This window comes from Acomys minous, assembly GCF_964271855.1.
Source record: "Acomys minous genome assembly, chromosome: 5".
In the NCBI taxonomy this organism is placed as follows: domain Eukaryota; kingdom Metazoa; phylum Chordata; class Mammalia; order Rodentia; family Muridae; genus Acomys; species Acomys minous.
In genome coordinates this window covers 121,719,922-121,743,722 of record NC_140494.1, presented here as the reverse complement: position 1 = coordinate 121,743,722, position 23,801 = coordinate 121,719,922, and the positions used below count along the sequence as shown (strand labels likewise).

General features: G+C 50.0%; 1 protein-coding gene across 1 annotated transcript in view; it reads left to right on the top strand.

The window, feature by feature from the left end:
- CORO2B (coronin 2B) overlaps positions 1-23,801 on the top strand; it is a 104,473-nt gene that overhangs the window by 33,669 nt on the left and 47,003 nt on the right. Inside the window, exon 2 of the mRNA XM_084781168.1 lies at positions 13,066-13,266. Within this exon, the coding sequence (XP_084637294.1) occupies positions 13,066-13,266 (201 nt within the window). The remainder of the gene's footprint in view (positions 1-13,065; positions 13,267-23,801) is intronic.

The following is a 23,801-nucleotide window of genomic DNA, read 5'->3' as shown; positions in this document are numbered from 1 at the left end:
GCTTTTTCTAAACCACATGGAAGTAATAGGCACCCCACACCCACACCCCCAGAGAAATGCCTGGAAGGATGGTGGACTTCTGGTGATTACACAGATGTGGTCCTTCTTCTACTTCTTCTTCTTCTTCTTCTTCTTCTTCTTCTTCTTCTTCTTCTTCTTCTTCTTCTTCTTCTTCTTCTTCTTCTTCTTCTTCTTCTTTTTTAAAGACAGGGTTTCTCTGTGTAGCCTTGGCTGTCCTGGACTAACTTTGTAGACCAGGCTGGCCTTGAACTCACAGCTATCCACTTGCCTCCCAAGTGCTGGGATTAAAGGCGTGCGCCACCACCACCCGTCTGTGGTCCTTCTCTTGAAGGGTCTTCCATTTCCTTGCTTCTTGAGGAATGACCAGAGACCACCGATGCCCAGTGAGATGGATTCAGAGGCCCATGAATATGCTTTGATTTAATTACCCCATATTTATTTAATCTCTATCAGTGATATCAAGTCTAAACTTGCGTAGAAGGAGGCTCAGGCAGATGCTTGAGTTTCAGAGCAAGACAATTTAAAGAAAGATCTAAGAGCTGGGGCTACAGTGCAGAGCACTTTCCCAGCACATCCGATCATTTGCATAAAAACAAACAAAGATGCTGAAATAAACATGACTTGGGCATGTGGGGGCTGGGAAGATAGCTCAGAGAGCAGAGTGTTTACCATGCAAGCGAGATTCAAGACCCAGATCCCAAGGGGAAAATCTGGATGTGGTGGCATTCCTTTGTGAACCCAGCACTGGGGAGATGGAGACGAGGGAATCTCTAGGGATCAATGGCCAGGCAGCCCAGGTACACAGTGAGCTCCGGTGAGAGACCTTATCTCAAGGTGAATAGCGACTGAGAAAGATATTGGAAGTTGGCCTCTGGCCTATATACACAAAGACAGACAGACAGACACACAGACACACAGACAGACTGACAGACAGACACACAGACAGACAGACACACAGACACACACACACATACACAGACACACAGACACACACACACACACACACACCAGTGTCCAAACAAAACGTTATTTGAATGGTTGATAGTAATGTCGAGTGTTGATAGCTATTCCATTTACACAATGGCATTTGAGAAATTCTAACTCCATTCTATCCCTCATTGGATGGATGACCAACTGTCCTGTAGGGGTAAAGGACAAATCACACGTTTGTGAGTCTTGCCGGTTGCTTTAAGCCATGGGGGTGAAGCAGGGCTTCCCCTCAACCTCACTCTACAGCCTGAGTTTAGAGATCTCCCTGCTTGTGTGTCTTACATTTGAATCTTTACATGGGGACACTGGTCCTATCCTCTTACAAGCAAGAATGACATGAGATGACAGAGGACAGAAGCCAAAGCCTGGCTGACCTCAAGTACTCAGGAGATTAATGATGACAGTGATGGCCACTGGGTGGCTGTAGGGACAGTGTGGAGTGTGTATGGAGATGCACTCAGATGCCGTTCTTTCTGGATAGAGGACGGGACACAGGATGCGTAAAGGTGACCTTCACTTGAGTGTGAACTGCTGGGCCAGGTGTGCCAGTGGCTGGGACGTAAAGTGGGTTGAGCCTGTCATTCACTGTGCGTCAAAAAGGTCTCTTGCTATCCTGCCACTTCAACAAGAACCTGTTGTTAAAAGTCCTCAGCTCTGGGTCTGGAGAGATGGCTCAGCAGTTAAGAGCACTGACTGCTCTTCCAGAGGACCCAGGTTCAATTCTCTAGCACCCACATGGCAGTTACAACTGTCTTAGAGTTACAACACTGAGTGCTGCCACTCTCACACAGACAAACATGCAGGCAAAACACCAATGCACATAAAATAAAGATAAATAAATTAATTTTAAAAAAGAGTTCCAGCCCTAACAACTTCACCAAAGGTGTCTCAATGTCTCTTTTTTCTTTTTTCTTTTTCTTATGTGTGTTATACATCACGTGTGCATGTTTATACATCTTTTTTGTTTGTTTTTTGTTTTTTGAGACAGAATTTCTCTGTGTAGTGTAACTGCTCTGGCTGTCCTGGAACTTGCTCTGTAGCCCAGGCTGGCCTCAAATTCATGGATATCCGCCTGTCTCTGTCTCACAAGTGCTGAGATTAAAGAGGTGCGCCACCACGGCCACACACCTTCGTGTGTGTGTGTGTGTGTGTGTGTGTGTGTGTGTGTGTGTGTGTGTGTGTGTGTGTATTTTATACATCTTCATGTTGGGTGCCTTCCTCAGTGACCCTCCACTCATTTTTTGAAGCAAGGTTTCCTGTGGAACCTGAAACTTACCAGGTCTGGGCTGGCTGACCAGTGGGCTGACAGACACATCCCCCTGTCTCCACTCCCCAGCACAGGGATTACAGCATGTACCACCACACCTAGATTTTTACTCGGGTGCTGGGAATCAGTTCCTCGTGCTTGCACACTTTCCTCCCTGAGCCTTCTCCTTAGCTCCGCCCCCCCCCCATTTCCTTAATGTCCTCAATGATGAGGCATTCACCTTTTCCCAACTCAGCCCTTCCTACCACTGGACACCATCAACTCCATCGGAGACTAACGGAGCTCAGCCCAGGGAGTGTCAGGAGAGACAGCCTACACTCACTCATGGACATGTTGGAAGCATCTCCGTGGGCAGCGCCTGTCCAAATTCCAGGGTACCGCAGAGGGAAAGGCAGGCCTACGCTCTGCCTAGAGGAGTTTCATCGGCATGCTGCCAGACCTGGTTTGCACACAGGCTCTGGGCATCCCAACTCACATATTTGAACACAGCAAGTACCTTACCAGCTGCGTCACCAACACCTCCTCGGCTCCCCTACTTTACTTTAAGTTATTAATCTAGTTTGTGGAGTCTTACTGGGTAGGTAGGCTGACCTCACACTCACGTTTCTCCTTCCTTATGTTCCCCACATCTGGGACTGTAGGAATGTGTCGCCACATCTGGCTTTCACACTCTGATTTTCAGATAGAGAAGCAATCTCAGAAGGGTGCTTGCTTAGGACACCACCGTGAAGCAGCAGCCTGCTCTTTTATGCCCCTCCCTGTGTTCAGGACACCTAGACTTGCTAGGTCAGCTAAGCAGAAGCCAGGCCTGCTACCAGCCCTGGGTTTTGTGTATTTCTCGCCACCCCTCCCCCACCCAGAGGCCATACAGGAATCCTGGCAGTGGGCACATGTGAGAAAACTTGACATGTGTGACCTCTATCTACTCCTCACCCCACCCAACCCATCCTAGGGGACAGCAACGGATGAGATCACCTCTCCCACCCACCCACCCATCCACCATGTGAACTGAGGCCAGTCAAGAGGACCAGGAGGCAGCTCGGGCCAGTGGGGTAGGTTCTAAGAAAAAGCCCAGGGAAGCCTTCCAGTCTGTCCAGAAACCCTGCTGGGAGCTTCATCGCAGTGTCCAGCCTGGTCTCCTGGGAATGGCAGTGGGCAGGCTGACTAGAGGGCACTGCATGCTGAATCCCAGGTCCCAGAAGGCCCCGTGCCATAGTTACTATTGTCAACTTAAGAGGGTCTAGAAACACCCAGGAGAAAAGCCTCTGGGCACACCTGTGAGGGGGTGGTTCTAGGCTAACTGAGTGTTTGAGTGTTCCACCCTAACTGTGTGTGCCACACGGATGCAGTAGGATCCTGGACCACATAAGAAGGAGAAATGAAGCTGAGCACCAGCACTTATGTCTCTCTGCGTCCTGACTGTGGCTGCAGCATGCCTCACCAGCTGCCTCAGGCTTCTGCTGCCTTGTGGCACTGGTCAAGATGAGTGCCACATGGGAAGTGGGCATGTGTGAGCCCATGCAGTTCCGAGCCTTAAACCCAGGGCTTTGCACGAACTAGGCCAGTCCTTTTCCACTATCTACATGCAGAACCAGATAGTTTTTTTAATTTCTTGTTTCATTTCATTTCTTTTCTTTTTTTTTTTTTTTTAAGACAGGGTTTCTCTGCATAGCCTTGGCTCTCCAGGAACTCACTCTGTAGAGCAGGCTGGCCTTAAACTCAGAGATCCGCCAACCTTTGTCTCCCAAGTACTGGGACTAAAGGCGTGCACCACTACTGGCCAGCCTCCAGGTAGTTTTTTTGTTTGTTTGTTGGTTTGGTTTGGTTTGGTTTTTAGTTTGGTTTTTTCGAGACAGGGTTTCTCTGTGTAGTATTGACTGTCCTGGACTCACTTGGTAGACCAGGCTGGCTTCGAACTCACAGGGATCCTCCTGCCTCTGCCTCTCCAAGTGCTGGGATTATATAGGTGTGTGCCACCACCGGCTGGCCCCCAGGTAGTTTTTTTAAAGTCAGGTTTATTAAGATGTGACTTACATGAAGTCAGAGCCATTCCATTAAGGGTTCCCCATCCACTCAGGACCCCATGCTACACTTGTCTCAAGTGCACAAAGCTATGAAACCCATCATTCTTAGGATAGAAAATGTCCCGTCCCCCCCCCCCCCCGCCCTCGGGGATGCCCTCCGGCCCTGTGGTCAGCTCTCCTCCCTCCCACACCTGCCAAGGCTCACCTGTGCTGTCGTCACAGTTCAGGCTTCACCAGGGTAACCCAGTAATGAAATTGTTCGGCTTGTGGTTCGTGGCTCTGCTCACCTAGCTCAGTGGAGTGTGCCTGGGGCTCATCCCGGAGCTGGTGGGGATCGGCAACTCAGGTCTGCACTGCTCAGCCATGTTAAAACATGGATAAGCCGTAGCTTATTTTCCCAAAACCAGCTTTCACCCGAACAACACCATCTAGCCAGAAATGTGGTTTGTCTGACTCCCACATAGATTACATTGTTCCATGTTGGCTAGGTCAAACGCCAAAAGGCTCAATCTCCCAACAATCTTAAGAAACAAAGTAAATAAATAAAAAATGAGACAATACAATACAAAAACCCCAAACCAGAGGTTGAACTTGGGTCATCATGCTTGGCGGCAGGCTCTTGCCTGTTGAGTCATCTCACCTGCCCTGGAAGAAGCTTCTGAGGAGGGCGAAGGCTTTGTCACTCCCACAGACCACCTGTATGGTCAAAGCTAGAGGAGGGAGAAATAGAGACGTAGGTTTCATTTTCTGTGAAACGTTGTAGTGTTCTATAAGCGTTTGTAATAACACCTACTAGCGTGAGAATCACACACCCAGGGCCCTCCCTGCCAAGCACCCACCAAGAACAGCAAAGCTAGTGCTTCTATGCCAACAGCTGGCGAGTGGCACACAAGGGTGTCTCTCCTGCCCTCTGTGTCCACTGCCAAGGGTTGCACTTCTCCACTCTTGGGACCCCCATCTCTCCATCCTTCCCCAGTCTTGCCTGGAGGTTGTTGCATCCAGGGAGACCCTGTTTTCCTATGGAATGTGGAGACAGAACTGCAGAGAGGGCACAGCAGAAGTGGCACTGAGGAAAGACGTTGGAGGCACACATCTGTGGTGGCCTTGCGTCTCGAGGGTGTGCCTAACCTGCAGCTCACGGATCTCCTGAGGCCCAGAGCAGCTATGAATGCAAGCCAACACAAACCCCAGAGTTACCTAAAATGTCACGAGATGTTTTATGATTTTATTTTTCTTTCTGGAACTTTGTTAAGTGGCAGCCTCTCATAGCAATGTCAGAAGGTCAGACACATCCGTAAGGAAAAGGGCCAGAACCCAGAGAGCCTGGAGGAGCCACTGCCAGAGCCACAGCCCCATGAGGGTTAGAGGTGCCCGTGGGCAGGCATGTCAGTCACCAGCCTGTGTTCAACCTTGGCCTTTCCTCCTCCAGGCTTCCGTAGTTAGAGAGCACCGGCAGGGCGAAGAGGAGAGAGGAATGGCCTCCTAAGGCTTGGCGTGGACAGGGTTCCCTGGGGAGGCCCTGTGGGGAAAGGAGTAGCAAGGGGAAGGTGACCTATTGTTTTTCCTCAGCCACCATGCTTCTGACCTCTGTGCTATGTAATGTGTGTGCCAGGCACAAGCTGTTGCGTCACCACTCCAAGGGCCTCTTCTGGGGTGGGAGGAACGTGATCCTGGAGAGGCCCTGGGTTTCCTGTGCCACCAGCAGGGGAAACACCTGCTTGGCTTTTCTTTTCTTTTCTTTTCTTTTCTTTTTGTTTTAAATTCCTTTGGTCTGCCTTATCCTTGTGCTTGCTTTTTGGTCCATATTTGTTACATCTTGGCCTCACCACAGCTGCCCCAGCTCCAGTCAAATGCAAACAAAGACAGGAAGCAGTGCCTTAGATAGTGTACTCAGAAAAGACTTTTCTTGTCTGCCTCCTTTCTTTTGCTAATAAAAGAAGATCTTTCCCAGAAGCACTCCTACCCCAACAGACTTCCTCTGTGTGTGTGTTCATGTGTATGCAGGTGTGTACACATGTGTGCACAAATATGTGTGTATGCAGGTATGTGCTCATGTGCATGTCTATACAGGTGTTTGTGTGTATGTGTGCATGTGTGTGTTCGGGTGTGTGTATATAGGTATATGTGCAGGTGTGTATAACTGTAGGTATGCAGATGTGTGTGTGCAGGTGTGGGTATGTAGGTGTGTGTGCAGGTGTATATGTGTATACCTGCATGTGTGCATAAGTGTATGCTTGCATGTGTATGCAGGTGCACTCAGGAATTACTCCTCAGGAGCTGTCTGCCTTGTTATTTGAGACAAGCTTTCTCACTAGAACTTGGGGTTCACCAACTAGGCTGGCCTCTATACCCCATAAATCCACCTGTCTCCACCTCCATAGCACTGGAATTAGAAGCACATACCACCATACCCAGATGTTTTTTTACATTGGTTCTAAAGATTGAGCATAGATCCTCATGCTTGTCTGGCAAGCACTGTACTGACTGAATCATCTTCTTGGGCCCCATGTACCCCATTTTCACAGATGAGACCATAGCCCCAAAAGTTAATGAAAGAGTACAAGGTCTGTAAGGCAGTTCTGGGGTTGGAGCTGCTATGCCTGACTTTAACATCTCTGCACAGCCTGGATGCTGACAGGCCAATGGACAGTTCTATAAAGGAGTTAAGTTCTATCAACCCCAGAGCTTAGCCAGACCTCATGGCGCATACGGTATGCCAGACAGGTTGCAGGCCAGATGCATTGCAGGGGTGAGGCCAATTTACAAACCATCAACCAGACAAGGTTCCAGCACCCTTGGGAGGCAGAGGCCTCACTGGAGTTTCCAGGAATAAGCTGCCTCTGCTAGTCCAATGTGGGCAGGCTGCTGGAGTGGCTGGGAACGGCTGGCATTGCAGTGGTCATCCCTCAGTGCCTCTGAAGTTTGCTAGAAACACACTGTGCCCACCTCCAGTCAAGAGTAGTTGAAGTGGCTGCTGGCCAGCCCTCCTGTCCCTGAGAGCAGGGCCTCTGCTGCAGAGCCAGCAAGTACTCAGAACTTCCTGGTAGTCTTGTTGGCTCAGCTGAACCTCTGAGGTAACAATGATGGCCCTGTCCTGCCCTCCTGGATCTGAGGCCCCTTCTTTATGACTCCAGGGACACCATTCACACTGTCCCTTTAAGCAGTGCGCAGTCTTCATGTCCCATATGATCAATCCATCCCAACTCCTTTATACAGATACAGATGAGCTCCTCCTGCAGGTGACCAGGATCAATACACATGTCGTTAGTGGAGCCAGCCTGAGTCCACATTTCCATGTGAAGGGTCCAGCCTTTTTGGGGTGATGTGGCTTCTGCTTGGATGTCTGCAAAGGGCAGGGCAGAGACAGTCTCAGGCTCTGTACCACCCTTAACATGTCCTGGCAGAAGACCACTGACGTAACCAGTTTGTCCTATCTTGAGCGTTCTTTTGGCATCTGCAGTTGACTAACTCCGGTTTCATTTTCCTCCTGGTTCTGTTAGCAAGATCTCTTTCTCAACAGGGGCTTTGCTAGCCTCAATGGGTCCTAATCTCAATGACCACCTTGCCCAGATCCAGGTTAGTTCCTCATAGCCTCTAATGTCACTGCCCTGTCCCCTCACACAACATCTTCCTAGTGGCCTGTGGCTCTTAGACCTCCACATTCATCCGAGGTATATGCCAAAGGGTGTGTGCTAGGCTTCCCTGGTTGTACCCCCTAGACATCTTGGTTCATCTAAGCCAAGTAATTCTCAACCAGTGGGTCTTGATCCCTTTGGGACCACCAGAAAACACAAATATTTACATTACAATTCATAAGCATAGAAAAAATACAATTATGAAGTAACAATGAAAATAATCTTATGGTTGGGGGGGGTCGCCATGAGAATTTGTATTAAAGGGTCACAGCATTGGGAATGTTGGGAACCACTGACGTAAGCCTCCGCCAGCTGTTCCAAAGTGTCCTCTTTCCCTCCAGACCCCCACCAGGAAGTCCCAGAGTCTCCTGTGCCCTCACACCTCCTCCAACTCACACAGCATTCTAAACTGTGAGACGCTGGTCCAAAGTGCTAGAAATCAAGGCACATGCTTTCAGCCTCTTTTTCTTCTTGCTTGGCAATGGCAGTCAGCCAGAGGTGGCTTTTCACTCATCTTGGTGTGATCAGAATGTCTCTGGACTAGGATGGCTTCTCTGTTGCCCCCCTTGCAGAGGCTAAAGTAGCCACGCCTTCCTGCAGTAAACCCTGCTCTGGGAGCAGTTGCATTGCTGCAGGCTCCCAGCTGCCTGTCCAAGCTGGGAGTGAACTGCTCTAACAGTCCCACCCTGCCATGCATAAGTGAACACCAGTTCTTGGGAAAGCAGTGCTCTCCTTTCATTCTGTTGCTGGGACAAGCACTGTGACCAAAAGCAGCTTAGAAGAGAAAAGGGCTTGCTTCAGCGAATGGGTTACATACAGTCCATCTCTGAGGAAGAAAGGGCAGGAGCCTACTTGCTATTCCACCCAGCATTACCTCCGAAAGAGGAATTCACTTCCCACCAGAGCACAGCAGAAGGAAGATGTGCCTCTCTGGCTCACTCAGGCTCTCGCTTAGCTAGTTTTCTTACACAGCTCGGGACCACCTGCTTAGGGGATGGTGTCGCCATCAATGGGGATGTGTGAGGACCAGAGTTTAGGTTCCCAGTACCCATATTAATACCAGGTGGATTTAGGGCTTGCCTCCTGTAATTCTAGACTTGAAAGGCAGAAACAGGGAATCCTCAGAGCAACTGGCTAGGCAAATTGGTGACCTCTCTGTTTGATTTAGAGACCCTGCTTCGTCGAATAAGGTGAAAGACTGTGGAGGATGATTTTTACTTTGGGTCTCCATGGTAAAATCACACACAGACACACACACATATACACATGCACACACTGAGACACTCATGCATGCATATACACACACATATACACAAAAAATGGAATATATATACACACACACACATTAAAAGGCAACGTTGGGTGGCTCCTGAGGAATGATTCCAGAGGTTTACCTCCGGCCTCCACACATCCATAAAGCACTCATACAAAGATGCAAGCACAAAGACACAAAGTCAGTTCCCGTTTGCGTTCCCCTCCCCTCTATCCTCCACCCTCTTCCCTTAGCTGCATCTTCTCTCTCTGCTGCCAGCCCCAGGCTCAATGTGCTTTCACTTCTGTCCTTCAAAAGGAGCAGCAGGCTAGCCCGCCATACCTAGAGTCACTCTCTCTGAGTAGCACTGTGAGCTGAAAGACCATGTGGAACACAACACAGTCACCTTGGACAAGTTTGCGTCCCTTGTGAGTTGAGAGAGCCGTGGCTCTGGTCCAGGAACTGTTGGCCAAGGATCGTGAGGATGCCCCCCTTCCTTACCCACTCAGATGCTTTCCGCAAGGCAGTGAGTGCCCAAGCAGAGGGCACCAAGCGTTACCACAGCGTTACCACACAAAGCCCCTTTTATTTTCTCAGCAACACGAAATTCAATCAGAAAGTTGCTGCTCCAATTTCAAAGCCTTCAGCTGGTGAGGCCCCTTGAAGGGTTTCTAAGGCTTAGGAGGAGATGTGACTCAACACACACACACACACACACACACACACACACACACACACCACCTACTTCCCTACCTGTGATTGACAGTGCTAAGGAGTTGGAATTATTTGGGGTGCTGAGGTATGCTTCCTCTCTCCAACAGAGACGTCACAGCTCCCATCAGCAAGTCTTCTTCCCCCACTTAGTGGTAACCCAGAAAGGTCATCTCCTGAGGAGGAGAAGGAGCAGCCAAGTCCTGTCACCAAGTTCCCCAGAGACACCTTATAAGGCCCCCTTTTTTCCACTGCCAAGTGACAAGGAGCCAAGCTCTTGGTCTTTGAGGCAGCAGTTTGAAGGCCAATTGGCTACAGGGACCAAAGTGTAGGGTCCAATGAAGCACCGTAGGGCCACAGAGAGATGACATCATCCCCTCTATCCCCTGGGCAGCACAGATGTCCCCTGCCTAGCATGCACATACCGCACGTCCTTCATTTGGAAGGTTCCCCTACCTAAGTCTGCATGACCAAAACCATGAAGCCTTGCTGTATCTTGGCCTGGAGACTCTGAGAGATTCTGATCCTTCAAGAGGAAGGACCACTTACCCTGGAGGCTCTCCCAGCGCTCGGGAGTCATAGGCAAGAGGATAAAGAGTTCCAGGTTATCCTGAGCTACATATCAAATTTGAGACCAACCTGGGCTACATGTTCTAGAATGCAATCAAGAGTCATCAGGCACATGGGCTTCTTTATCTATCACTGTACCTGAGAGCTGGGAGCTGGGGCAACAGAGAGAGGGAAAGGAGAGTGGGAGAGAGTAGAGGAAAAAAGAAAGAGGAAGTGGGGAGGCGTAAACGGTGGTGGTGATGTCAGCTGAGAGTGTATCTGAGGGCTCCCCAGGAGTATCTGGGGTAAATGTAGGTATGGGAGGCTCAGGAGAGCCTGAGGTCAGCATGCCTTGTGCTGGGCATGAGCTGGGCAGCTTGTGGCTCACTCTGCCTATGTCCTTGGAGGTGAGGGGAGACTAGCCTCCCTTCCATAAGAGCAGATTGAGGGGCCAAAGAGACATCCAGATGTTTGCCCCAAGTCACACAGCCACTCCCCGGAAGGATAGGACTTGAATGCAGGTCTGTGTAGATTCCAGTCCAGGCTTGCCACCCTTCCCCTGATGCCCCCAAGAGGCCTCCCAGTGTGGTCCCAGGACCCAGCCACTGGAGGCACTGGTGCTGGGAGGTTGTCTAAGCTATTTGCCTTCCACTGGGTTGGGCTCCCTTGAGGATGTGGGAGGGCAGGCCAGGGACTTGAAGAGGCTTCCTGGCTGCAGGGGAGGCCAGGAACTGGCTGGAGCTCAGCCCTAATGGGCTAAAGGATACACCAGGAACAGGAAGAGGTCTGAGGTCGGCTCTGAGGCTGGCCCTAAGGTTGAGCTGTGGCTGGGCAGGGGGAAAAAGAAAAGGGGGCATGGCCAACCAGAATGGCATCAACAGAAGCTGGAATGAGCAAGCACAGCACCTTCGCCATGGAACTGTGGGATCTAGAATGTTCTGCCCGGCAGGGACACATGATCCCTATAATTGCCCGCTCAGATGCCTCTCTAAGCAGGTGACAGACCCGTGCTATATTTTTCACATCATATATTTTTAATTGATATTCCTCTTCCTCTTCCTCCTCTTCCTCCTCCCCCTCCCTTTTTTTTTTTTTTCCTCATTACTACTCATTCGCAATTGTATCTTAGGCATCAAGGGTCTGGAATATGTGTTATTTTTCTAATGTAAATTAAATAAACATACCAGTGCTGAAATTAAAATTTTCATCTTCTAGTCAGGCGCCATGGCACACACTTTTAAGCCCAGCACACAGGAGGCAGAGGCTGGCAGATATCTGTAAATTCAAGGCTAGCCTATTCTACATAGTGACTTCCAGGCCAGCCAAAACTACACATTGAGACCCTGTCTCAAAAAAAAAAAAAAAAGAAAAAAGAAAAGAAAGAAAGAAAGAAAGAAAAGAAAAGAAAAAGATTTCTCTTGACATTTTGGCTAAGCTTAAGTGCAGACGCTATGAGCCAGGCATGTGGTCCTTGCACCGAGCCATTGCAGAGTACCTGCTATGCATGGCCCTGCCTAGGCTCTCTACTGCAGTGGTAAGGCTTCCCTGAAAGAGACATCATCCCACAGAAGGATGCCATGGGTCCCCCACTCATCCTCCATAAGCATCGAATGTAGAACCTGCTGATGGGTCGGAGCCTAGACTGTGGACAGAGGGCAGGTCGGCTGAGGAGAGCCTACCCTACTCTCTAGAATGGGGACTCTAAAACTTCAGGGTGCTTCTGTGTCGTTTGGGGGCAGGTAAGGAAACTGGGTTAGCTTGCTGAGTGTTGGAGCACACTCCTAAAATACTGCACTGGACTCCCTAAGGCCGGACTGGGGCCCAGGAACCGCATCTTCGAGAGATGACACAGGAACTCAGAGACCTCCTCACCATCAGTGATTCTGATATAGATGATCTTTGGGTCACACACCTTGAGGACTTCATCCCAGACTCAAAAGGACCAACACTCAGTGCCTTCCCCTAGAGCATCTTCAGTCGTGTGGCCTTGTACCAGTCGTTTAACCTCTCTTTGCCCGAGGAGGACAGTGATGGTGGTGATGGTAGCAATGATGAACTGTAGAACCAAGGGGGTCGTTGAGGGCTTGCTCATGGGGGAGAAAGTCTAGAAAGAATCAGAGGAAGAGATGATGAAATGTGCTGGCTTACTTCCTCGAGCATGAGGCATAGCCCCGGCCCGTGCCGCTGGCATTGGTCTCAGTCATTGTAGACACCCAGCGTCCTTAACCTCCAGGGCTGAGTGAAGTGAGTTTGGACAGTCAGGACACCACCACGTGCGTGGTTGGCTTGCTGTATCACGTGTCATTATCACCGGCGGTGAGGGGACCCTAGGCTCTTTCTAGAAGATTGTGGGGCACATGGGCCATACACAGGAATTGATGTGAACTTCTTTATGCCAGGCTCTGTGTCAGAGAGCCCCCCTATCTAGGCAGGCAGCGAGCGCATTATAGGCTCCATGTTCTTGGTGGCTCCATCACCTCTCATCCCTGCATGAAGGTGGGTGGGCCCGAGGGATCGCTTGCTTCCTGCATCGCTGACTCCCCAGTGTGTCCTGGTCAGCTCCTTCATGAAGCAGTGATCAGCCTAACCCTGCTCTCTTCTGCTGGTCCCTTACAGATGTCCTGGCGACCGCAGTACCGCAGTTCCAAGTTTCGGAACGTGTACGGGAAGGTGGCCAACCGGGAGCACTGCTTTGACGGGATCCCCATCACCAAGAATGTGCATGACAACCACTTCTGCGCAGTCAACGCCCGCTTCCTGGCCATAGTCACTGAGAGCGCAGGAGGTGGCTCCTTCCTCGTCATCCCCCTGGAGCAGGTAAGTGGCCCTGGTTTCCCTGAGACTCTGATGGAGAACAAGGCTGGAACCTGGGAGGCTGGGGATCTCTTTTCTGTCCATCTAGGTAGGTCCCTGCCTGGAGGACCGGATCACACCTGCCTCAGGGTCAGCTCGGGCCTCTGCCATTCTGAGAGTCCATAAACAACTGTAGTATAGAGCTGGCAGAAAGCAGAGAGAGACGGCTATGAGTAGTGCTTTGGGACCTGTGCACTTAGGGATCCGCCCTCTGCTGGGACGTTGCCCACCATCTGCCAGGCCCTGGTGCCCACTTCCTGACTGCAGGCTTTGCCGCAGGTTAAACCCACAAAGCTTACTGCTGCGATTTTGTCGATTTGGTCGCTGTGGCCATTCAGGCACAGTCCCTGGAGGCCCGTGGGAGGTCACGCGCCTCGGGCAAAGTGCTTGCTGTCGGTTTCACTTGTTTATGCCTGGGTTAATCCTGGCCTGACTCATCCCAGCTCCAGGGAGGAGGTGCTCAAAAAAAGAAACCGTAGTTTTAGAAATGCAATCAGCTGGTGGTGGGGGCAATCTCCAGGCTTTCGTCCCACCGAGGGAGCACAGCTTTAGGGACTGCATAAGGCAGATCCTCTTTCTCACCATAGGGCCAACCACAGTGGCCCTGAGGACAGAGCTAGGTCTCAGAAAGGTCTAAAGAGGGAGTGGGGACTTAAAGGCTGCTGGGGCGGACTTCCCTTCTTGCCAGCCAGATGGCCTTACGTGTGTGTGTGTGTGTGTGTGTGTGTGTGTCTGTGTGTGTGTGTGTGTGTGTGTGTGTGTGTGTGTGTGTTTGTATGTGTGTGTGTCTACAGTTCTGCATTAGCCACCTGGGCCTCACATATGAACAGACATGAGCACGGCCCAGGAGCAGCCCTGCAGAGGTGCCGCTCCCGAGCCACACAGTGGAGATGGATTGCTATTTCCTTGGCTAAGCTGTCAGCTTTGTTTATGGGCCTCTGAAATGCAGCTGACTTCCCTTTCCAAACCAAATCGCCTCAGGTCTCTGCCTCGGGGGCTAGCTGAGCCCCAAGCAGCTGTGCAGGTCTGTGGACTCCTGGGGTGGGTGAGATAAGCCCATTGCCGGCATCGTGCCATGTTCTAGTTGGTAACTCACAAGAGTCAACCCTTGGTGCCTTCCTGCGCAGCCTGAGTTCTAGATGGAATCAAGATATAAATGTGTAAATCAGGGCGGGGCTGGGGAAATGGGGAGGAGAGAGACTGGCAGGCGAGAGATTTCTATAATCCCAGAACTTGGGAGTTGAAGCAGGTGCATATGTGAGATTTTTATCAAAGAAAGGATGGGAGGGACCAGAAAAAGAATCGTCTCGAGTATGTCAGGCAGGGAAAGGAAAACATTTTAAAAGGTTTTTTAATATTAATTTTAAATTTATATTTACTACTTTGTGTGTATGTATGTGTATGTGTGGTGTGTGTGTGTGTGTGGTGTGTGGTGTGTATGTATATGTGTGGTGTGTGCAGTGTATATATGTGTGTTTGTGTGGGGTATGTATGTGTGTGTGGTGTGTATGTGTGTATGCATGTGTGGCGTGTATGTGTGTGTGCATGTGTGGTGTTTATATGTGTATATATGTATGATGTGTTATTGGTATGTGTGTGTGGCAGAGTTTGTGCCGTGGTGCATGTGTGGGTCAAAAGATGGCTTTGAGAATCCAGTTCCTTCCCTCTACCATATGGGTCCCAGGAACTGAATCATGTCACCAAAAGTTAACAGCAAGCACCTTTATCCGCTGAGCCATTTCACCGGCACCAGGAGAACTTTTTAAAAGCCTGCCGTGTGGAAAGGCTTGATATGTCAAAGCATCTCCCCAAACCATCAGGGAAACGACTGCTACAATAGAATGTATTTTTAAACAGCTAAGTTCCCGCACCACAATGAGGCGCCTAAACAAAGTTAAAAGAAAAACCGCATGCTGGAGCAGAATATTTTCAGTACAGAACAAATGGAAGGTTGTGTTTTGGAACATAGAAAGTTACAGAAAAGAAAATCAATACAAAAGGAAAGTGGACAAAAGGCCTGCATAAGGAATTTACAGAGGGCACAATATTTAACAGAGAGCGCAGAGGCTTGTGGAATACGTGAGAGCAGGCGTGCAGGCCCTTTGGTGAGATAACGTGAGTGAGGCAACCAGGAGACGCCTGTTCACACAGTCTATAGCCAGCTTCCCATCTCGGGATCTGTTGAACTGGGCTAGCCCGGGTGTATTTACAGATTAGCATGGGTGTGGGGGCCACAAGCCCGTGATCCCCAACTGAGAAAGCAGAGTTGTCCCCAGTAGCCTTTGGGCTACGTACCAAGTTCCAGGCCAGCAGGACCATAGCAAGGCCCTGTCTTCAATCAGTCAATCAATCAATCAATCGATCGATCAATCAATCAATCAGATGTCAGACATGGTAACACACATGTAGAATCCCAGTGCTCAGGAGGCTGAGGCAGGAAGATCACATCTGAGGCCTGCCTGAGCTACACTGAGGGACCCCGTCCCTAAAAGATGCATACACTCAAATGGTCGCAGCTTTTAAAATTTTTTTTTTTTTTTTTTTTGCTTGCAACAGGGTTTCATTATATATAGCTCTGGCTGGACTAGAACTCTTTATGTGGACCAGGCAGACCTTGAATTCACATTGATCTGCCTCCTGAGTACTGGGATTAAAGGTGTGTGCCACCATGCCCAGCTTGTTTACATAATTTTTAACCTCCAGGTTTATTATTATTGTTGTTGTTATTGTTGTTGTTGTTATTTTCATAAGTTTTAAAAACAAATCTTCTCTGTCAAGTTGTGTCTTAGTCACTGTTCTATTGCTAGGAAGAGACGTGAGGATCAAGGCAGCTCTTATAAAAGAAAGCATTTCATTGGGGCTGGCTTACAGTTTCAGAGATTTAGTCCATTACCATGAGGACAGGGAGCATGGCAGCTGGGAGCATGGTTAGCAGGCAGGCATGGTGCTGGAGAAGTGGCTGAGAGAGAGAAGTGGACCTGGCTTGGGCTTTTGAACCCTCAAAACCCATCCTCATTCTTCCTCCAACAAGGCCACGCCTGCTTTAATGAGGCCACACCTACTTTAACGAGGCCACGCTTTCTAATCCTCCTAATCCTATCAAAGAGTTCCAGTCCCTGAGGATTAAGCATTCAAATATATGAGCCTTTGGGCGCCATTCTTATTCAGATCACACAAGTTGCTTAAAAGCTTCTAAATTCTGTACTCTGCCCTCCCTGGAAACAGTGATACGTATGCACAGACACATACACATGCATGCACGTACACACACACACACACACACACACACACACACACACACACACATTCAACTTCCTCTGTTCACATTCCTGGAGTCCCACTCACATGGGGTGGGTATCCTGGTACAGAGGCATGATATAATAGTGAAAATTCGCATGTACCCTGCTGGCCTATTATGGAGGGAGCACCGCTCCCTTCTCCTGGGGTCTGTGCTCTTCCAGACATGGCCCTGTTCAGCATTGTCTCCAGGTTACTTTCCGCACTTCTGGACAATGAAGAATTCTAAAGGGCTTTCCTTTGCATGGACTATATCTATCATCACTTAGTGTGTTCATCACAGACATGAAATCATCTTGGACTGGGGCTGTAGCTCAGTAAGTAGGGTGCTTGCCTAGTGTGCATGAGGCCTTGGTCTCCCTCAGTACCCAGTGCTGCGTAGACCAAGTGTGGTGGCTCATGGCACAGGCTTGCAATCCCAGTTCTCAGGAGGCTGGGGAATCAGAAGTTCACGGTTATTCCCTGCTACGTTGTGAGTTTGAGGCTATCCTGGGCTAGATGAGACCCTGACTTTAAAAATAAAATCTTTGGGCTGGAGAGTTGGCTCAGTGGTTAAGAGCACTGTCTGCTCTTCCAAAGGTCTGGGGTTCAATTCCCAGCACTCACATGGCAACTCACAACTGTCTGTAACTCCAAGATCTGACACCCTCACACCAACGCACATAAATTAAAATTAATTTTAAAATATTTTTAAAATAAAATAAAATAAATAAAAATAAAATCTTTAAGATATGTGCCAATGGACTAAAATAATACTCCTAAAATCATATTTTTTATGAAAAATACTATTTTAATGAGATCTAGTATTTTCTAAAGCCAAAAAAGTTAATGAGGGCTTGGCATGCCTAGCATGTAGAAGGCTCCTGGTAGGTTCCCAGCATTGGGGGGAAAAAGTGAATGGGAAGAATGGCGTTGTTTTCTACTTTTCAAAGTCCCTCTTACTATTCCTCTGGCTTGACAGAAGACAGCTGGGCCCTCGCATCTGCTGCTGCATTCAGCCTGTGGCAGTATCGCGTGAGAAGTTGCAAAAACAGAACCATATACTCGTGAGAGATCGGACAAACAGGGATGTGGAGTTTGAGTGGTTTTGCTCTCATAAACTCCTTGAGAAGTTCTTGGTTTTTATTTACACTTTGTTTATGTGTGGGAGGGGCCTGCCAGTGCCATGGCATCCATGTGAGGGTCAAGGGACAACCTACCACACTTGGTTCTCTCCTGACACATGTGGGCCCAGAAATCAAACTCAGGTTTGGTAGCAAATGCACTGACCACTAAGATATCCAGTTGGTCCCTGGAAAGGTCTTGAAGACCCCAAAGGACCCCCAATCTCATTTTGGAAATCACCCGTGCAGAAGGGCACTAGTGAAAAAAAACTATCTGTGCTATTTTGAAAGGAAAAAAAATGCATGCTTAGTCCTATTAAAAACACCAAGGCCACTGGGTGGTGGTGGCCAACGCCTTTAATCCCAACTTCGGGAGGCAGAGGCAGGCAGATTGCTGTGAGTTTGAGGCCAACCTGGCCTACAAAAGTAGTCCAGGACAGCCAGGGCTATACAGAGAAACTCTGTCTCGAAAAACCAAAACAAAACAAAAAAAAAACAAAACAAAACAAACACCAAGGCCAGGCATGGTGGCGTATGCCTTTAATCCCATCACTCAGGAAGCAGAGGTAGGCGGATCTCTGTGAGTTCTAGGCTGGTCTAAAAATGAGTCCAGGACAGCCAGGGCTGTGTTACACAGAGAAAGCCTGTCTTAAAAAAAAATCAACCAAACAGCCAGGCATGGTGGTGCATGCCTTTAATCCCAGCACCTGGGAGGCAGAGGCTGGTGGATCGCTGAGAGTTCGAGGCCAGCCTGGTCTACAGAGTGAGTTCCAGGACAGCTAGGGCTATACAGAGGAAACTGTTTCAGAAAAACAAAAATAAAAACAAACAATACATACCACTTATGTATCTAGAAAAAAAACAAACAAACAAAAGGACATTAGTAGTGATTGGCTCTACCTTTTGAAATTTCTTTACTCCATTGTTGTTTTATAATGAACATTCAAAGCATTCTGGGTAGAAAAAAAGCATTGTGTAGGGGGAAAAATGAAAAGCAAAGAATACAACTTAGCTGGGAGAGTGTTTGCCTAGCATGCAAGAAGCCCTGGCCCATCCCCCTGGTAGTGTCGGTCTCTAAATTGTTTTTGTTTTTGTTTTTTGAGACAGGGTTTCTCTGTGTAGCCTTGGCTGTTGTGGACTTGCTTTGTAGACCAGGCTGGCCTTGAACTCACAGAGATCTGCGTACCTCTGCCTTTTGAGTGCTGGGATTAAAGGCATGTGCCACCATGCCTGGCTGCGTGTCTCTAATTCTAGCACTTGGGAGATGGAGAAGTTCAAGGTCATCTTTTGCTGTATGGCAACTTTGAGACCAGCCTGGGCTACAGGAGACCCTCTCACAGTACTGTTCTCCAGGGAAGGTAGGCCCTGTCCACAGAAACTGCAGAGAGCTGCAAAGACAGGCACGAACCCAGTCTTAGTTCATCCTCTCAGAACTCAGGGAGGTCACTCCCGTCTTCCATGTGGGAGAACTGAGGCTGCAGAGACAACAGGAGCTGGATCTGAGGTCAGCTTCCGGGCCAGGGCAGGCGCTGACCAAAGCCAGCCCTGCACCCATGCCTGGAAGGACTGTCATGCTGATGGGCGGGTCATTTGGCTCTGGATGGGCCTGGGGGAAGAGCCCAGTCTTCCTGGGCTCTCTCTCAGCCTCTGCTGTGGTGGCCAGTGCCTGATGCTTTCCTAGTTAACATGCAGCTCCCAGCTCCCACCTCTCAGGAGCAGGAATGTGAAGCTGCAGATGGGCAAGCTGTCAGCACCCTGATTGCCTGGCACAGCTGGTGGGGCCTTATGAATAGTGCAGAACCCAGGCACTGTGCCCAGCTCCTCATTAACCAGGCACCCAGTGCCCCACCCATCTTTTGCTGCACTCCCCAGGACTGAAACAAACCCCCAAGAGGACCAGGAATGGAAGCACAGGTCCCTTCCAGCCACCAAGTGGCAGCTGGCAGGAAGGAAGAATTGTACAGTAGTCACCTGCACTTTTTGAGGTCGTGATAGGCTGTGAAAATGCAGTTGTTTCCCCATTTTACAGAGGAAGAGAGAGACAGAGGCACAAAAGAAATCGACCCCTCCAGGCTGCACAGCACACAAATAGCACAGCCCAAATTCAAACCCCCAGCTCTCCCGGTCACCTCGCAGAGGGTGAGAAAGGAGCACTTTTGCAGGCCCATGCTGCCTGGCTCTACAGAGCCGCTGAGCAGGAACAAGAATTGAGTCTTTAAACTGCCCCATCTATCCCGAGAGCCAGCAGCTGGGAAAGCCAGAGGACCCTGGCCCCCACATCTGGATGCACTTTTTCATTACATCTCCGGTTTGCATAGTCTATACCAGAACAGAGGCGGTCAGTCACCCATTCCAAAATTTACTTCTGTCCCTCTAGGCAGGTCCTCACCTTTGTCTCTGAGTCTTTCTCCTTACCTCTTTTCTTCAGGTGTTTGTCTTGCTTCTAAGTCTCTGTCCTGCCTGGTGAATCCCAGCACTCTGGGAGGCAGAGGCAGCCAGATCTCTGTGAGTTCAAGGTCAGCCTAGTCAACAGAGTGAATTCTAAGACACCCAAGGCTACACAGAGAAACCCTGTCTGGGGGATTCTCTCCTTCAGTTTCCTCATTATTGTCTCTCTGTAAATCGGAGATTTCCAAATATGCAAAGCCACTGAGTCTCGTATTCCTCCTGAGCTGTTTATAGTGCATGTGTGCAGGTTCCTCCCTGCACTATGAGGTTCAGATGTTGCCTTATTGAATATAAATGTCACTGTTACTCTAGGCAGCACCCACCAGAGGCCAGGGGACCAGGTCAGGGAATGAAGCATCAGTGCCGATTGACAAGGAGAGACAGATAAGGGGTCCTGGAAAGGAAGCCAGACACATTGACTTCATTCCTTCAGCCACAGAGCAAGGACTAGGTCCTCAGCACCATGCTTGGACTCTTGGATCAACGTGCCACCAAGTCTGGTCTTCCAAAGGCCCTGTGGGTATCCCATAGGTGTATCTGGTCGGTGGGCATTAGCACGGGCCATGCATCTGACCCCAGGCATCACTCTCTATCCCGTGGGATGAGCAACCTCCATACACTGAAGCTTCTGGCTGACATATTCTCAGCTCTTATTTGTCTCTGGGTGGGGCCAGCCCCACAGCCTCACTGCCTCCTATCCATCATGCCACAGATCCACCCTGCTGAGAAGCTGGGTATCATGGAAATGCACCCCACGACCTATGGCCTGGGTCTCACTAGCCTAAGACAGCTTAGACTATGTAAACTGATGCTCCTGCCTCTATCTCCCAAGTGCTGAGATTACAGACACAGCACACTGAGCCTGGCTCCATGGCCGCCTCTTGCCTTTTCTTTGATTTCCGGAGGAAGCACAGTCCATCAGGCAGGCTGAGAAGAGCAGAGCTCTGGAGCTGGGGAGCAGTTCATGCCACTCAGGTGCTATGTGACCTCCAGCATCACTTAACCTCCCTGTGCCCTGGTTTTCCTATCCACAAATGATAACGTTGGACACGTGAGCTATAGAATGCATTGCAGCCCTTACACTGGTACTCGCTAACCCCATCTTACTCAAACATGTCCTCACCAGTGTTGCAAGTAGGTGCTATACAGTAGACGACGGTGGCTTCTCCCTCTTAAGACTCATCTCAAATGCCAGCCCTGTGAGACCTTTGTCAGCCCAATGCCCAGTACGGGCAATCTATGTCTCCCCAGCTAGAGCATTCACCATATGGTTATACCATCCACCTATGCACTCATCCACCTAAGCACCCACCCACCATCCACTTATTCACCTATCCACCCACCCATCCACCCATCCATCCACCCATCCATCCACCCATCCATCCACCCACTCATCCACCCATCCATCCACCCATCCATCCACCCATCCATCCATCCATCCATCCATCCATCCACCCATCCATCTACCCACCCATCCATCCATCCACCCACTCATCCATCCATCCATCCACCCATCCATCCACCTATCCATCCGTCCATCCACCCACCCATCCATCCATCCACCCATCCATCCGTCCATCCACCCACCCATCCATCCATCCACCCATCCATCCGTCCATCCACCCACCCATCCATCCATCCACCCATCCATCCATCCATCCATCCATCCATCCATCCACCCGTCCACCCATCCATCCATCCATCATCCATCCACCCACCCACCCATCCACCCCTCCATCTAAGATCCATTCAAACAGATGCTTACTTAGCACCCACTGTATTTCAGTCACAGCTTCTGCCCAAGCATGGTGTCACCTGCCTTTAATTCCAGCATTCAGAAGGAAGGCAGGCAGATTTCTGTGAGTCTGACGCCAGCCTGGTCTACAAAGTGAGCTCCGGCCAGCCAACTCTATATTAGTAAGACCTTGACAAAGACAAACAAAAGACCAGCTCCTACACCAGGGATGAGAGTAAAGAAGGCCAAGTCCTTATCCACCTGGAGTTCACAGTCTAGCTGCCTTGGTGGTGAAGACCTGCCTAGTTTGTGCAGTGGCAAAAGACCAGCTGCGAATGGGTTCCCACCTGGCACCTTGGACTGACCTGAGGCACAGGCCCCACCTTCCCTTACAGACTGCCTGCTGACCTAGGGAGACAAGTCTAAATAGCATTGAGCTGGGTGGCTCCAAGGCTCATAGCATGCTGAGATGCCCAGCCTGCTGCCGCGGACCGCAGTGAGATCAGCCTTCATGCTGCCCCAAACCTTCTCTCTATTCTAGGTCTTGGTTGCCTCCCCCACTATCCCCTAAAATCAGCTCCGAACTACGTCCCATTTAGACAGCCCACCCACCCACCCCATCCTCCCCGCTTCTCCCAGGGAATTCAGAGAGCCTTTCCAAATCCATTTTTTTTCCCCCATCTTTCCTCAGTCGTCCTTTGTTCTTCAAGCTGCCTTCCTTCCGCTCGGTGCAATTTGCATCTCAAAGCTTGTGACAGGCTGAGTACAGTTGAGTACAGTAGGTGACTTTGGGAGGGGGGGGACTAGGGCTGAGAGAGAGAGAGAGAGAGAGAGAGAGAGAGAGAGAGAGAGAGAGAGAGAGTCAGTCCCAACTTCACTCCATTTGTCTGAGGCCTGAGATTGACAGCCTTGCTTTGTGTTTTTTCCTTTTTTGGAAGTATAGCTGCTTATTTGGGGGGATGTGTGTGGAGGACTGAAGGCAAGCCTTTCCTCAGAGATGGAAGTGTCTCACATTCATTTTATTTCAAAATCATGCAGTGAGGTGCTCTCTGGATCTAGGGGCCCCTAAGCCAGGGATGCCGCATGGCTGGTGGGTATTGGGGTAGTCTGAGAATCCATCTGCTGAGCCAGCCTCTGCACTAAAAGGGCCTTTCCATTCCCCCACTAAGTCTAGAAGGAATAGCACCTAGTCCCAGGAACTGTGAACCCGCAGAGCTGAATCTGGACTGCGCATGCCCGCTCTGCCCAGAGCTCAGGCCTGGACCGCGAAGCCCTTTGCTTAATTGAGCTGCTTCTCATTTTCTGAGCCATTTGTGAATCGTAGCCCCCAACCCCTAGCTGTACAACCCTAGCCACTCTGCCTCAGTTTCCCTATGTGTAAAACCCTGATGGTCCTTGTTTCTCGGGGTGCTGTGATGATGAAGTAAGGTGTTGCATAAGATGCCTGACACATAGTTTGCCACTCAGGGTGTGCTCAGTAACCAGGAGCTACAGGGATGCATAGGGCTGCTCATCCCGTCTCCCGGCAATGCCATTAAGCTTTGAAGCATGCAGCCAGCAAAGGGGGAGGCCTGCCTGGAACAGTCCCCTAGGACCTCTGCCCACGAGCATGACCACGTGTTTGTCTCAAGGGGAGTTGTAGGGAGAGTGTTGAGTGCTCCAGGGTCCAGCTGCGGTGGTGGCTGGGTACTGGAAACCGAAGGTGTGAGGAACCTTGATACTGTTCCTGCAAGGTCAGCCTGCCAGCCTCTCTGAGGAGGGGCTGCCTGGCTGCCTGGCTTACATGGGGTAAGGTACAGCAGGGCTTTGTCACGGCCTCTGGAAGTGCAGTCCTCAGGCCAGAGGCTCCATTGCACTGTAAAATAAACTCCAGGTTGTTGCAAGAAAAAAGGGGTGCGGGGAGGGCCTTTCTGAAC